This window comes from Nelumbo nucifera, chromosome 3 (assembly GCF_055504915.1).
Source record: "Nelumbo nucifera cultivar China Antique chromosome 3, China Antique-T2T, whole genome shotgun sequence".
Lineage (NCBI taxonomy): Eukaryota > Viridiplantae > Streptophyta > Magnoliopsida > Proteales > Nelumbonaceae > Nelumbo > Nelumbo nucifera.
The window spans coordinates 92,953,549-92,969,984 of record NC_142651.1 but is presented as its reverse complement, the minus strand read 5'-3'; the positions used below and the strand labels follow the sequence as shown (position 1 = coordinate 92,969,984).

Here is a 16,436-nt window from a genome sequence, read left to right as displayed (position 1 = left end):
ATAAAAGGGTAGAAGGTTGGAAGAAATAGGGTCCCAATTACTCACTAGTTTGAAGGAGTTGGTGAAGAAATTTGAGCTCATCACTAATTTGAAAATCAATCTTGATAAGAGTTGCATAGTAGGAATCAACCTAGAGGAAAAGGAACTGAATTTTGTTGCAAATATTTTGGAGTGTCTTATTGCTAGTTGGCCCCTGACCTACCTATGACTTCCCCTAGGCAAGGCTCAAAGTATCGACACATATTGGCCCGTATCGGCCGATATGTATCGTTCCGGGACCCCTCCAATATGCCCCCTACAGTGAGTGTATCAAGGGTCTGACCAGTTCAAGGGGTGGAGGAGCCCTAAACTGGCCCCCTGAACCGTTTGCAAAAAAAAGTAAAACTACCGGCATATCGGGTGTACCGATATTTTGAACCTTGCCCCTAGGTGCAAACCCTAAGGAAAGCAAATTCTGAAACCCCATAGTGGAGAGATGTGCAAAGAAACTGGCAGCTTGGAAGAGGAATTATGTATCTTTGAGAGGAAGGATTACTCTGATCAATTCTACGTTTTCTAACCTACCAATCTATTTTCTATCCGTATTTAGAATCCCCCAAAAAGAAGCCAAGAAAATTGAGAAGATTATGAGAGATTTCTTATGGGAGCTAGGTGATGGAAGGAAGGATCATTTGGTTAAATGGGAGGTTGTGTGTAGGAATCTTCAACAAGGAGGATTGGGTATTGGTAGCGTGGATAAAAAGAATAAGGCTTTGCTAGGGAAATGGCTTTGGAGGTGACCGGTGGAAAGGGACAGATTGTGGCATGAAGTAATAGCTAGCATACATGGAAGGTTGGGAAATGGTTGGGATGCAGGTGTATCTAACAGAGCTACTCTGGCCTCGCCTTGGAAGCTATTCACAACATTCTACCTCACTTTCTCCGCTTCGTCAGGTATGATGTCTACTCTAGGATTTCTTTTAAATTTTGGGAGGATACTTGGGTTGGTTCCTATCCGTTAATGGAACCAAGGTTCAAAATATCGATACAGGGCGATACGCCGATAAGGCATATCAGCCTGTATTGGTACTGTTTTTTTTGTTATTTTATTTTTATCGAATCTGGTTCAAAGGGGCCGGTTTAAGGCTAGTCTACCCCTTGAACCATTCACTGACTCGAAACACCCCCTGTAGGGGCATATTAGGAAGGCCCCAATATGATACGTATCGGTTGATACGGGCTGATACCTGACGAAATTTTGAACCTTGAATGGAACTATTCCCCTCATTATACTTGGTTTCTTTGTACAAGAATGAGTGTGCCAAGTTTTGTTGTTTCCTCTTTAAATCCAATGGGACTCAATTGGGATTTTGGATTCCATAAAGGTCTTACAAATAACGAAATTTTGGCTTGTTCAGACTTTCTACAATTCCTTCAAAGTGTTTGCTTGGAACCTGGTAAACCTGATAAGTGGATTGGGGCCCCCAACCCTAAGGTTTTGTTTTCTTATGCTTCTTTGTTAAAGACCTTTTTGTGATTCCTCAGTTTCTTACTTTCCCTTCAAAGAGTTTTGGTGTAGACCCATTCCAACCAAGGTAAGAGCCTTCTGCTGGGAAGTAGTTCTCAGGAAGACAAACACTATGGACTTGCTTCAGAAGAGAAGACCTAACTCCTACCTCTCCCCAAACTGGTGTGTCTTATGCAAATCCAGTAATGAGAGTTGTTGTCACTTACTAATTTCCTGCCCCTTTGTTGCAGATTTTTAGCTTTGGTTTTCTTCTTTGTTTGGGTGCAGGTGGACATTACCTATGGAGGTTACTACATTATTTGATCCCTCCTGTTTTACTTGGCCAAAGAAGAGAAGTAGGATAATGTGGAGATGTGCCAGGGCAGCCTTGATTTGGACCATTTGGGAAGAGAGAAATGCAAGAATCTTCTCAGAAAAGGAGAGAAGCAAGGTAGAAATCAGGATTCGTGTGATGGTCAGGGTGATCCACTTGATCAGGACTCTGGAGTTGTTCTCCCAGTCCACCTTTGGTGATATTTGGAGGAATTGGAAAGTAGTTGCTAAAAGCTCCAAGAGAAAGTACAGAGTGGAGATGGTCTGGATACCACCAATTGAAGGTTTTGTTAAACTGAATTTTGATGGGAGTAGCCAAGGTAATCCAGGCCCTTCTGGAATTGGTGGGGTGGTGAGAGATGGAAAAGGTAAACTCATAACACTTTTTTCTGGCCCTGCGGGCATGGGGGACTCTCTCAAAGCTGAACTTCTTGTTGCAATTCAAGGGGTGCAGATAGTTAATGAGCTAAACTTGACAAATGTGGTGATAGAAGGGGACTTGAAAGTGGTGGTAGAATGGCTAAGGAATCCTGAGTCTATAATTTGATGGTACAGCAGTGAAATGAAAAAACTTACTTGGCTAACCAGGAAAATGAATTTAAGAATACAATGGATTAGAAGTTCAGCAAATGGGATGGTGGATGCTTTGGCTGAACAAGGGGTAAACAGGTCTATTTTTATTCAGGGCACAGTTGTAATGTTCTTATGTGGGAGATCCAGTAGAACAAAAATTAGTTTTTAAAATGTGTCTTCTCCTCATTCTCCTCTTTTTCTCTATTCCTTCTTCCTAATATTTGTATTCTGCAACTTGCCTCTATATGTTCATCTCTACTATAATCTCTTCCTATTTTCATATTTGTCAGAATTTCCTGTCAGTTAATTTATCAATGACAACATTTAATCTCATAGTTCTCGTATGTGAAATATTCTAACTCTTGTTAAGCCACCATTCATCAAATACAGATCTAATTTTAAAAACCCCACTCCCATTTATATAATTTTATCTATGTAAATTTATAATGCAAGTAAGTTTTTCTCAGGAAAATAGATATAGATAATTATCTATTAAATGCTCGTTTTTTCTATTTTTCTTTTATTTTATATATCAAGGTTGGTCCAATGTTGCATATTAAAGTAGAATACCATGAAGAGTTCATTCTCACATATATCATCATCATGTAAGCCCTACCCTAAATATATGGGGTTAACTACCTGAATCCTGTTTTGTCATTTTGTTCTGTTCAATGCCATGTCCATAGTTAAACTATGAGGTCTTAAATTATTTCTTACTATTTCAACCCATGTCCTTTTTGGTCTGACCCTTACAACAGATCACTTCTTCTTATGGGTATTGTAGATGGCCCTCTTTGCATGTGACCAACCTTCTTAATCTACTTTCCTTCATTTTGTCACCTATTGGGGCTACTCCCAAGTTCCTTTGATTTAGTTACAGTTCTGTAATGATTCATGGAGAGTGGAAGAAAGAGAGAGAGAGAGAGAAAGAGAAGGAAAAAAGAGAGGTACGATTGAGAGAAAAAGCTGCTTCTGGCTGCCGCCAGTTTTCTATTTATATTAACTTAATAAAAGAATAGAAATTACAAGTATGCCCCTGGCGGCACACCCTAGAACCAAAATAATAAGAAAAAAAGACAAGTAACTAACTGACAGTATACTAAGAAGTCAGCCTACTAACAGCAGCTATAAAGTAACAATTAAATAAGCCTTACAACACTCCCCCTCAAGTTGGGCTGAATATGTCTATCATGCCCAGCTTGTTACATAACTCATTGTGCCGTGAGCATGGAAGCCCCTTTGTGAGGACATCAGCAAGTTGTTCCATGGAGTTGACATAAGGGATGCAAATTTCCCTTTTTTCCAATTTTTCCCTTATGAAGTGTTTGTCCACCTCCAAACACTTCAGGGTTGTTGGCGATGTTTATTGCAGCCTTGTTGTCACAGTAGAGGGACATAGGACTATGAACAACAACTCCAATCTAGAAGATTCTTTAGCCAAAGGACTTCAGCCACCCCATGCGCCATAGCTCTATATTCAGCTTCAGCGCTTGACCTTGCTACCACAGTTTGTTTCTTGCTTTTCCAGGTCACCAGATTTCCTCCCACAAATGTGCAATACCCCACTAGTGGACTTTTTGTCATCCACAGCTCCTGCCCAATCAGCATCTGTAAAGACTTCCACCTTTAGGTGATTGTGTTTACTGAATAGTAGGCCTGTTCCGGGATATTTCTTCAAGTATCTAAGAACTCTCTCTGTTGCCTCCATGTGTGGTTTTTTAGGAGAGTGCATGAACTGGCTTAGGACCCCAACGGAATAGGCAATGTCTGGACGGGTCATGGACAAATAAATCAGCTTTCCCACTAACCTTTGGAACTGTTTCACATCTTTCAGAGGTTCACCAACACAGTCACCTAACTTGTGGTCCGCATCCATAGGAGTATCTGCCGGCCTTGCACCTAATTTGCCTGTATCCTGTAATAGATCAAGGGTGTATTTCCTTTGAGAGACAAAGATACCCTTTTCTGAGCGGGCAACTTTAATCCCAAGGAAATACTTCAGGAGGCCTAGATCTTTCACTTCAAATTTAGATGCAAGGAATTGTTTCAAGTTCTGTATCTCTGAGCTCCAACTCCTTGTAATGATGATATCATCCACATACACTATCAATACAGCAACCTGTTCCTGACATCTCTTCATAAAAAGCGTATGATCAGACTGACATTGTTTGAAGCCCATCTATTGAACTGCCATGTGAAACTTACTGAACCAGGCTCTAGGAGACTGTTTTAAGCCATAAAGAGACTTTTGCAGCTTACACACCTTATTTTCACTCCCCTGGCACAGAATCCAGGGGATTGAACCATGTAAACTTCCTCCTCTAAGTCACCATTCAAAAAAGCATTCTTTATGTCCAGTTGATGCAATTCCGAGTCAAGATTAGCAGCTAGGGACAGGAGAACCCTAATTGAGCTCATCTTAGCCACTGGGGAAAAAGTCTCATCATAGTCAACCCCGTATACTTGTGTGTACCCTTTGGCTACTAATCTTGCTTTGTACCTTTCAACTGTTCCATATGCCTTGTGCTTAACCGTAAACACCCATTTACACCCCACAGGGTCTTTCCCCTTTGGAAGATCCACCAATTCCCAAGTTTGATTTTTGTGAAAAGCATTAATCTCCTCCTTCATGGCATCTATCCATTCAGGGCATTTTAAGGCTTCTGCAACATTTTTGGGAACAGGGATGCAATCAACTGCCAATAGGAAGGCTTGGTATGAGGGGGAAATATGATCATAGGAGACAAAATGTGTAATGGGGTGTTTGGTAGTGCATGACCTGACTCCCTTTCGTTGGGCAATAGGAATGCCAAGGTCATCCACAGTAGGAGTAGGGTTAGGGGGTGGACTTACCTCCTGGGAGTCTAATGGTGTTGGTTGCTCAGTGTTTGGCTACTCCATATCTCTTTCACACCGCTGATCTCTGCGACGTGTACGTTGGAAGACACGGAAGGGAGTAAGGTCTGGAATAGAAGGAAGAGATACCTGAACCTGCTTCTCCTCTTCCACACTACTACTCTCCCCCTGAGGAGAAGAAGGGAAGAATGGCTCAAAAACAAAGAAGGACACATCCATAGACACAAAAAACTTACGACTAACTGGATCAAAGCACCAATACCCTTTTTGAGAGGAGGGATACCCCTGAAAGACACAAGGAATGGACCGAGGGTCTAACTTACCTCGAGATGGAGACAAATCATGGACAAAGGCACGACAACCAAAGACTCTCATGGGGATGGAAAATAAAGGAGACTGAGGGTACAATAACTGATGAGGGGCCATATAGTTCAGCACTTTGGAGGGCATGCGATTGATGACATAAGCAGCTGCAAGTATCGCATCCACCCAAAACCTTTTTGGAACATTCATGTATAACATCATCCCGTGAGCTACCTCAAGGAGGTGTCTGTTTTTCCTTTTTGCAACACCATTTTGTTGTGGTGTTCTGGCGCATGAGCTCCTATGAATAGATCCGTGGGAGGCAAAGAACTCATTGAGCTCCCCATGGAAGTATTCTTTTGCATTATTGGATTAGAAGATCTGTATTTCAACTTGGAACTGTGTAAATACCATCCTCTGGAAGTCTTTCACTATCTTTGGAACTTCGTCTCTACTATGCATAGGAATTACCCATGTATAGCGAGAGTAATCATCGATCAATGTGATAAAGTACTTATATCCGCCCTCAGAGATTACATTGGTAGGCCCCCATACATCAGAATACACAACATGAAAAGGAACATTTGATCTTTCATTACTTGAGTGAAAAGTTGTTCTACATTGTTTGCTCAACTGACACGTTTGACACATGAACTCTAACACTGAACATGACTTAAATAAAACTGGAAACAAAGACTTTATTATTTCGAAAGAAGCATGACCTAAACGATTATGCCACAAAACAAATTGACTCTTATTTGACTAACTATGTGACTCTGAGGATGACATCGAGAGACTAGCTTTGTTGTCGAGAATGTAGAGACCATCCACTAGGCTTCCTCTACCAATCGTCCTCCCAGAAGTTAGGTCTTGAAAAACACATGAGTCAGCAAAAAAGGTCACACTACAGTTCAAAGAGCTTGTAATGCTACTAATTGAATGCAAATTTATAGGAAGTTGAGGGACATGCAATACACAATTCAGGTTAAGGCCATGGGGAAGAGATATTGATCCTTGGCCTGCAATAGAGGAAAAAGAACCATTTGCAAGTCTCACTCTATCCCTTCCTGACAAAAGGCTATAAGACTGAAACAAGTTCGGCTTACCGGTCATGTGGTTGGAGGCCCCTAAGTCAATGATCCAAGGGGAATCCGTGGGAGTGACATGGAATGCAGAAGTCGTATTACCTGAAGTATATGCAAATGAAGTAGAGGGAGTACCAGTGACTGAGTTGTCCATTTGTCGCAAAGCCCTACCATAAGATTTCAGGTGCTCTCTGAAGGAATTCATTATATCTTCCTTGGGGTCAGACTTATTAGGGTGGTCCTGGGTACTATCGGCAACCTAAGTATCTTGGGTTGCCACATGTGTTGTGTTCATTTTCTTCTGACCTTGACCTTTACCCTGTTCTTGATTCTTCGCTGCCCACTTAGGTTTACCGTGGATGTCCCAACAAGTGTCACGTGTATGTCGTGAACGCCGACAGTGGGTACAGAACAACTTATCTTTATCATCAGTCTTCTTAGAGTCACTTTTCTTCCCCGTGGAGTTATTATTCATTGCAGCCAAAGCAACTTGTTGCTCCCCCTCAGTTGTAACCATTACATTCCACCTACTTTCTTCCGATTGAACAAGGGAGTATACCTCGTGAACCGTAGGCAACTCTTTGCTTCCTAAGATCTGTACCCTCAATGGTTCATATGCAGGGTTCAGTCTCAACAAGAAGGCAAACACACGTTGCTGTGAGACCATCTTCCTGTAGGCCTTAGCATCATCATCATGTTTCCACTCTATAGCCTGATAATGATCCAATTCTTTCCATATGGAGGTAAGGGCTGAATAATATGAAGACAAACTACGGTTTCCCTGTTTGCATGTTGAAGATTCAGCCTGTAACTGGTAAACCTTGGTATAATGCCTTTGCTCAGAATAGGTAGTTTTGGCCTGTTCCCAAATCTCACTAGCGGTGTCTACCCACATAAAGTTCTTCTTCACATCAGGTTCCATGGCTGCGAGGAGCCAAGACATCACCATACTGTTTTCTTAGTCCTACCTATCATGTCTAGCTGTCTCACCCTTGGGTTCTTTCACCCTTCCATTAATGTAACCAGCTTTACCCCTTGCCGTTACATAGAGTTTTATGCTCTTAGCCCACTCCAGGTAGTTCAGACCGTTTAAAGGGGTAATTGGCATGGGAAAAACCATGTTTTCACCTCCCATACCCGCTGTGGTGCGGGTTGGTGTAACCCCTGATGAAGTTGATTCATAATTTGCCATCGAATACTACTGAAAAACAGTCCAAACACCATCCAACTACACAGCAGCCACAAACAGAATACCAACCCTCAAGGAATTTACTTCTAGGATGTGAGGAAGAGAACAAAATACACTGCTGAAAACAACTCTGAGAAGGTTCAGTCAACACAACCAGTCATTAAACCAGCCCGATAATCAGTTCAACACAACCAGTCATTAAACCAGCCTGATAATCAGTTCCACACAACCAAGGCAGACATTGCTATCAGTCTGACTGTAGTTTATACAGTCTAACAATTCAACATCCAAACAAATATCTATATAACCAAGGAATGAGCCCTACACATCATCGGCCAAAGAAGACTGGAACAAAGAACACACCTGTTCAGCACTTGTACGAAGGTGCTAACCTGAAATCTACTTCACAGCATCGAACAGAGGAGGAAGGGAGTCTGTACCAGCATCGCCCTTCTCCGACTAGGGTTTTCTTGGTATTATGACCAAGAAAAAAACACAGGAATTGCCGCCAGAAAACTGCTAGGGTTTCCGCCAGTAACCTACTAGGGTTTCCCTGTCTTCCACGTCCAAAACTTTTGAAGAAGGAAACCTTGCTCAAAACAGGAGGGATTGTAGGTCTTTTATAGCCCAGAAAACCTGCTCTGATACCATGTAATGATTCATGGAGAGTGGGAGAGAGAGAGAGAGAGAGAGAAAGAGAAGGAAAAAAGAGAGGTACGATTGAGAGAAAAAGCTTCTCCTGGCTGCCGCTAGTTTTCTATTTATATTAACTTAATAAAAGAATAGAGATTACAAGTATGCCCCTGGCGGCACACCCTAGAACCAAAATAATAAGAAAAAAAGACAAGTAACTAACTGACAGTATCCTAAGAAGTCAGCCTACTAACAACAGCTATAAAGTAACAATTAAATAAGCCTTACAACAAGTTCAAATGGGAAAAGTGATATTAGCATTATAGTAAAGAATAGGGCAGCTAGTGGAGGTAGCTTACTGAAGCAAGGTATGGTTCAAGAAATGAGTGTAAGGTGGTGGCAATGGTGGTCTTGGTTCTGAAATTGAGAAGGAGATGAGAATAGGATATTAGTGTTTATCTAGGGAAGTTTGGTGAGCAACGTTGGATGATCAATTTATGTGTAAGTAAATGAATGATAGAATGACCTCTCCATCAGAAGGATCTCTATTTATAGGAGAGAAGGGTTCATACATGCAAGAAATGAAGGATTCTAGAATATTCCTAAGGCAGTTACTCACTCAAGTGCCCAGGTTGATTCGATGGGGACACACGTCAAATCGTAGAGTGGGGACTGGGGACCAGTTGTCAACCTATGCAGACCGCAACTACTTCATTCTCTACGATCCTACCACATGTTGTGTTCAGGGAATTTCTACAGATCTTGCACGCCCGTATCGTGTTTTTGTTTTTTATGGACTTTTGTGTTGCGACTTATAAGGGAAGAGAGGTCCATCATATGGATGGCCGAACCATGCAAGGTGGCTGGGAAAATTTTCAAAAATTTCTTTTCTCCCTTTCGGGAGTCGTATTCCCAGTTTTAGAAAAACTGCATTTTTCAAGGATCGTTCTTGAAACAAACCGAACCAGATCTGAAACCAAAAGAATGGGAAAGCAATACCTGATACGGAATCCACACGTGTAGCTCCCAACGTAGGTGTTCACGCCCAAAGAAGGTACCAAAACCCGCCTCCACTAAAGATGGCACAGCTTGAGATGAAGTAGGTTCAACAATGCAGTCCTTCAGCAATAACTGCAATCCTTTAGCAAGGATCAAGCAAGGGATGGTGAGCACGAATTAAATCTGGTTTTTCTTGCAAAAATGAGAATCAAGATCCAATCTTGACCAGTCCAAGAAACCGGAGATCGAATAGGGTAGGGCGGCAAGAACAAAGGGAGAAAACTGAGAGCAGAAAAAGATTGAAACTAAAGAAATCCGCCCCATCTATTTATAAACCTTAAGGATCAACTTCTCCTAATCCAATTAGGAGTTTCCTAATCGAAATCTTTATTTGGATTTGGACTCCTTAAGTGATAAGGCTTATCCCCTTATCTTATCTGTTGATCCAAACCCATATTCGCCCCACATCACATGACTGATTAAGATGTCATGTGACACCCTGATTAATCATATTAATCTTGGGCCTTAGGCCCATTAAGTAAGTGGGCTCACCTCCCCATTTAATTGCTACCTAACTTGGCTCTCTTTGTATGGCGTGGGACCCTAACATTGATCTCACAAAAGCCATATGGGTTCAGCCTAGCCTCTGTTACAAGGCCTGGTCGAATTCACTGTTGTACATAGTGAACCCCTGAGTCCATCAGTATGGGCTCTTAATAGGCCCAACATTTACACTAAATGGTCATTGAGTCCAGCCACCTTATGAAGGCCCAAGGACTATGGTTCTTAAGTGAGATTAGCCCATCAGGTATAAAAGCCCTAAATGGTCTTACACTTAACCTCTCAGCCCATAATGATCAAACATTGCTCGACAAGAGAGGACCTCTCCCTCGGCTGCAAGGTACAATGTCGCACTCTCTACTCAGATGGATCCCGGGAATTAGAACCTTTTGCAAATCTTTTTCATAAAACATAATATATATATTTTCATATAAATATATATTTTGCAAAACAAATCTCAAACACAATTAAAATCGACTACCGACAGTTTTGGTTTCCATCAGAGAGAGCGCAGTCCCTGATCATTCACTTTGTCCGACAAAGGGACTGATCCTGTCACTATGATCACCCACTCGAGTGAATTCTCAGACTGCCCCAACATACCCAGGTTTTGACCCCCGCTAAGGATCTCACTGATTGGCATATCAAAGACAACCCAATCCAACACCCAGTGCAATACCATAATCAAGTCTTGGGGTTAGGTGTAACTTTCCAGTTTTGCCCACCAGTCTCCAAGGTCCAGGGCATAACTGGAAAATGGTCCAGGTTCAATGTTTCAAGTAAACACACACTACATGTGCTTCGGGTCTCACCTTGGCAGCTGAGACAAGCTACCCCAACCAACTTGGCAGCACATTAGTGTCAGCCTTGGCAGGATAATCCTCCCCAGGTCTATCCAACGTCTGAGAACATTCTAAACTAACACAAGTCTCATAAGTGTCCAGTTTAAGGGTAATTACACAAAAACATACCAGACATAACATGAATCAATTATGTACTTTTATTCATTTACAGTAAATGTCTAATGTACATCAATCTGATTGGAGCTAAGGGCATACACTGTCTAACTTCGGTGTTCGCCTGTGCTTTGTGATTGAGGGCTATGACTTATGTACAAGGGACCACGATTAGCCTTTGGTGCATGACTGCACTTATCCCGTGGCAGTATAGTTATAGTGGTGTGTCTGTGGCTATCCTTTGGTAGTATATGATTGTGATATATAAGTCCATCCCCTTATGATGAGAATTGGGATTTGGGTCAGGTAAATGCAACATATGGATGCTCACTATAGAGGGGAACCGAGAAATTCTGTGATGCCTCTAAGAAGGGATCACTTAATAGGTTGGTAATGGGACCAAAATGGGATTTTGTCTAGACACCTGGTGTACTAATAGGCTTCTATTGATTTTTTTACAGCCTCTATTGATTGTTTAACAGTTAATTTTATTAAATGTAAAACAAGATGTACAAGCCTTAAATATAACATTCGAGAGCATAGTCACTACTATCTTTAATAATTGAGCCAAAAAAAAAAAACGATTTATCTATTCATTGTTCCCCAAAACTTGTGTTTGGCATCATGGGAAATAAGGAGACAAAGGTTGATGACTCATTAAAGTGTGGGGAGTCTCCACAATTTGGATACCCTGTTTCTACATTAACTTGCAAGATTGGGTAGTAGAAAAGATATCTAGTCTGTTGATGAAGCTCCAAAAATAACAGTTGAATTGCAGCTCTAGCGACCAAAGCATTTGGAGGTGGGGGAGAGTGGACGCTTCTTTGTTGATTATCTAGCAAGAAAGATGAACTTTATAGTGATGGTTCTTTCCCATTGATCGGTGTGTCAGGGACCTAGGACCTTCTAAAGTGGCCTTCTTACTATGGTTGGTTGCATTAGGAAAATGCTTAATGAGGGGCAACCTTATAAGAGTTGTGATGATCCTAACACAGGTTGTCCTGTGTGCTGCTGTGGGCTTGAATTCATTGATCATTTGCTCACTGCCTTGTGGCTCATAGGGTCATTCTTTCTATGTCCATCAGTTTGAGTTTGTACTTACCTTGTTCATAAAAAGGGATGGTGGAAAGATGGTAAGTGAAAGGCCTTGATTGTTGAGGGAAGATCATGTGGCAAACCATTCTTGTAGTTGTGACTTGGACAATTTGGGTGGAAAGAAACAAAACATCAAGGTCACTAACAGCAAAGGGAGGTAAGAAAAAAGTAGTACCTGGCTGAGAAGAAAGCGGAACTTGATTTAGATTTGCATCTTGAGAATTCATTGGCATAGAATGTAGTCTCAGGTTGTTCCACATCTTGAGATGCATGCTAGATCTTCTAGCAACAACGACAATATACTTGAGGAGGTTTAGAAATTGAAATAGACAAAATTGGACCTATCTCTCATCACTACATGTCTCCCAATGAGGAGAGCCAGGGAAATATGACTAAGATTCAAAGAAGGTCACATCCAAAGTGACATATGACTTAGACACAGGGTCATAACACTTGTAACCCTTTTGAGAAGAAGGATACCTAAGAAAATACATGCAATGGATTTAAGGTCAAATTTACCATGGGAAGAAGACAAGTCATGAATAAAACACTTACATCCAAAGACACAAAGGGTGATAGAGCAAAGAGAAGACTTGGGGTAGAGAAGCTGATGAGGGGCCTTGTACTGTAGAATCCTATTGTGCATATTGTTAATTAAGTATGTTGTAGTTAGGACTGCATCACACCTAATGTTCCAGTTTTTATTTGGCATATGCATCTGCAACTATGAACCTTGAGTAAAGATGGTTTGGGTTGTGAACAGAAGACCATCAATAGTACCCATAAGAAGTGATTTGATACAAGTTGAAGAGGATAGAAGGGTAAGGGGTAGACCAAAGAGGACATGGGTAAAAGTAGTATGAAATGATTTAAGCGCCAATAATTTAACAATGGATATTGAAGGGATGAGAGATCCATCATATGGATGGCCGAACCATGCAGGTAGGTTGGGCGAAATTTCAAAAATTTCCTCTCTCCCCATCTGGGAATCACATTCCCTGTTTTAGAAAATCTGCATTTTCAATGATCAATCTTGAACCTTAAACCGAACCAAATCTGAAACCAAAAGGTAGGAGAGGGATATACCTGATACGGAGTAACAGTAACTCCCAACGAAGGTGCTAACACCCAAGGAAAACTCCAAAGACTGCTCCCACTGAAGATGACACAGCGTAGGGTGGAGCAGAATCAGCAGGTGGTTCTTCACAAGAACCGAATCTTTCAGCAAGAATTCGATGGAGGGTGAGTGAGCACGACTTCAGATCAGTTTTTCACCAAAAACTGATATCAAGAACGCTTCTTGATCGCTCCTACAGGTGGAGAACGAATTGGCAATGGCGGCAGCAGGAGGAGAAGACAAGAGCAGAAGATGGCACAGTCTTATTGTTGCTTTCTTTCTCTCTTGTATCTGAGATCAGATTGAGTGAGTTGGGGTTTGCCCTCCTCCTCCTTTTATAGCCTTAAAGAGAGCTCCTCCTAATCTCATTAGGAGTTTCCTAATTCAAATCCTTATTTGAATCTGGGCTCTCTTTAGAAGATAAGAATAATCCCTTATCTTATCTACAGATCAAGATCAGCCCTCCTAATCTCATTAGGAGTTTCCTGATCCAAATCTCTATTTGGATCTAGACTCTCTGAGTGGTCCCTATCCTATCTGCTAATCTAAATCCCAGAACCGCCCCTCTTTAATTAATCAAATTAAACCAGTTCGAATTGGGCTTTAGGCCCATTAAGTCTATGTGCTCATTCGGCCTCCAAACTACTGCCCAGTTGGGTTTCCTTGTATGGCGTGGGACCCAAACATTGATCTACACATCAGCCACATGGGTTCAGCCTAGCCTCTGTTACAAGGCCTGGCCGAATTCACTGTAAGGGATGGTGAACCCCTGAGCCCATCACCATGGGCTCTTAATGGGCCCAACACTTACACTAAGTGGTCCCTAGGCCAAGCCACCTTATAAAATCCCAAGGACTGTGGGCAGATGCAAGATTAGCCCATCAGGTATTACCCTCAATGGTCTTACACTTAACCTCTCAGCCCATAATGATCAAACACTGCCCAACAAGAGAGGACCTCTCCCTCGGCTGCAAGGAACAGTGTTGCACTCTCTACTCACATGGATCTCGGGAATTAAAACCTTTTGCAAACATTTTGAAACCATAATATATATATGTATATCCGTATATAAATATATTTTGCAAAACAAATTTCAACGATTGAAATCGGTTGCCGGCAGTCTTGGTTTCCATCAGAGAGAGTGCATACCCGATCATTACCTTTGTCCGACAAAGGGGCTGATCCTGTCACTATGATCACCCACTCAGATGAATTCTCAGACTGCCCCAACATACCCAGGTTTTGACCCCCTCTAAGGATCTCACTGATTGGCATATCAAAGACAGCCCAATCCGACACCTAGTGCAGTATCATAATCGAGTCTAGGGGTCAGGTGTAACTTTCCAGTTTTGCCCATCAATCTCCAAGGTCCAGGGCAATACTGGAAATCTGGTCCGGTTTAGGGTTTCAAGTAAACCTACACTACATGTGCCTCGGGTGACAAGCCACCCCAACCAACTTGGCGGCACAGCAGTGTTAGCCTTGGCAAGATAAATCTCCCCAGACTTATCCAACGACTGTGAACATTCTAAACTAACAGGAGTCTCATATGTGTCCAGTTTAAGGGTATCATACAGAAACACACCATAAGAACATGAATCAAATATGTAATTTATTCATTTACAATAAATGTCATAATGTACATCATTCTGATTGGAGCTAAGGGCATACACTGTCTAACAGATATGACATTAAAAAGAATGGACTGGTGAAACAGGATTCATTTAGCCAACCCCATATAGTTAGGATAAGGTTTGGATGATGATGATGGTTATCAATTCATAGGTTGCCTAGGGGTATACCCTATAACAGGTTTTTCCAGTAGAATGATCTCAGCCATTTCTTGGCCTTTTCTTAGAGGGTTTTATTGGCTTTCTGTTGGTAAGCAGGGTTGTTGGTTTTCGTCTAACTCAGCCTCCCTATTTCTTGTTTTGTTTTATCTCTCTTTTCTTCTTTATTTTCTTGTAGTTTATATGTCTTCTTTTGCTGTTGATATTTATCAAATTGTTCATTACCAATAGCAGAGATAGAAAGAATTGCTATGGTTAACAATTTCAACAAGATGTGCTGATAAATGGTACTTATGTTCTTGTTTCCATCTCCTACAGGGACCTCAGTTTCAACAAGCTATCAGGACAAATAAATAGCAGCTTTGACAGCCTCTCAACAGTGTATTATGTGTACGTGGTTCTGTAGTTGTAACTTACCTTATAACAACATTTTTACTTTATAACAAAAATAAGTTTTCTATTTTTAAATTATAGTTTTCTGCTGCTTTACACATCATTGATGTGGCTTTTGAATAGGATTTTAGCTGCAAACATGCTCAGTGGTCCTGTGCCTTTACCAATGCTGGAAACTGGAAGAAACATGTAAGTTCATTTTCTAGGATGCTTGCTAATATTAGCTTCATTCTACTTATAATAAAGATTTAGTCTATTCTAAAGGTAACTAGTGCCTTTGTTTTACCAAATAAATTTTTAATTGTTTTTTACAATATGATGATCATTCAAGTTGCAAATTTTCTATACAGTGATCTTTCCTACAACAACTTTACAATAGGAAGCTCAGGGGTTCCAGACTGTCAAGATCAGAATGTGTAAGAACAGTTGTCTGTCACTTCTAGGTTCTTTGTACTTACCTGTTTGTGTATGAGATATTTCAACTACTGAACTTCTTACATTGTATTATGTTCTCCAGAAACTTATTCAGAAGTTCTTTTCGAAATAGCTCGTAAGTTTCCTTCTTCTTTGGAGTGGCATCATTTATTTTAAATACGGTCATGAATGCATATGAATATTTTTCTTTTGGTAGAGAAATGTCTATGAATAACCTATCATCAGCTTGCAAGCAAGAAGCTAAACCAGAGAAAAATAACAATAGAAACAATGAACCCTAAAAATATTCCATGCATTGGCTTAAATAAGCTCAACATATAACATCCAAAGAATTACATGCAAATCTCTTATATTTCCAGAATTACAATGTTGTTCCTGAATATTTAAAACATTACATAAATACCCCTATTACCTCTAACACCTACAGTGAAAGAAAATGTCCAGATACAATCAAATACAGTCATATATTCTACACCTTCCCTCAAACTCAAGGTGGAGAATCAGATTGAGTTTTCCAAATTGAATGCTGAAGCAGAGCATAACAAGCAGTGTGCTGGAGGTAGTCAAAACGTAAGGGACCATAAAACCAGAGTTAGCCATCAGAAAAACAACTGAAACGCCAAAGCAACTAT

The 16,436-nt window shown here is 41.0% G+C and overlaps 1 protein-coding gene across 4 annotated transcripts in view; it reads left to right on the top strand.

Annotated features, from left to right (window-relative positions):
• LOC104590729 (putative leucine-rich repeat receptor-like serine/threonine-protein kinase At3g14840) overlaps positions 1-16,436 on the top strand; it is a 74,482-nt gene that overhangs the window by 14,053 nt on the left and 43,993 nt on the right. For all 4 annotated transcript variants that reach the window (XM_088901528.1, XM_088901525.1, XM_088901526.1 and 1 more), the window contains exons 12-15: positions 15,295-15,366; positions 15,493-15,558; positions 15,720-15,785; positions 15,887-15,919. In XM_088901528.1, coding sequence (XP_088757654.1) covers positions 15,295-15,366; positions 15,493-15,558; positions 15,720-15,785; positions 15,887-15,919 — 237 coding nt within the window. The remainder of the gene's footprint in view (positions 1-15,294; positions 15,367-15,492; positions 15,559-15,719; positions 15,786-15,886; positions 15,920-16,436) is intronic.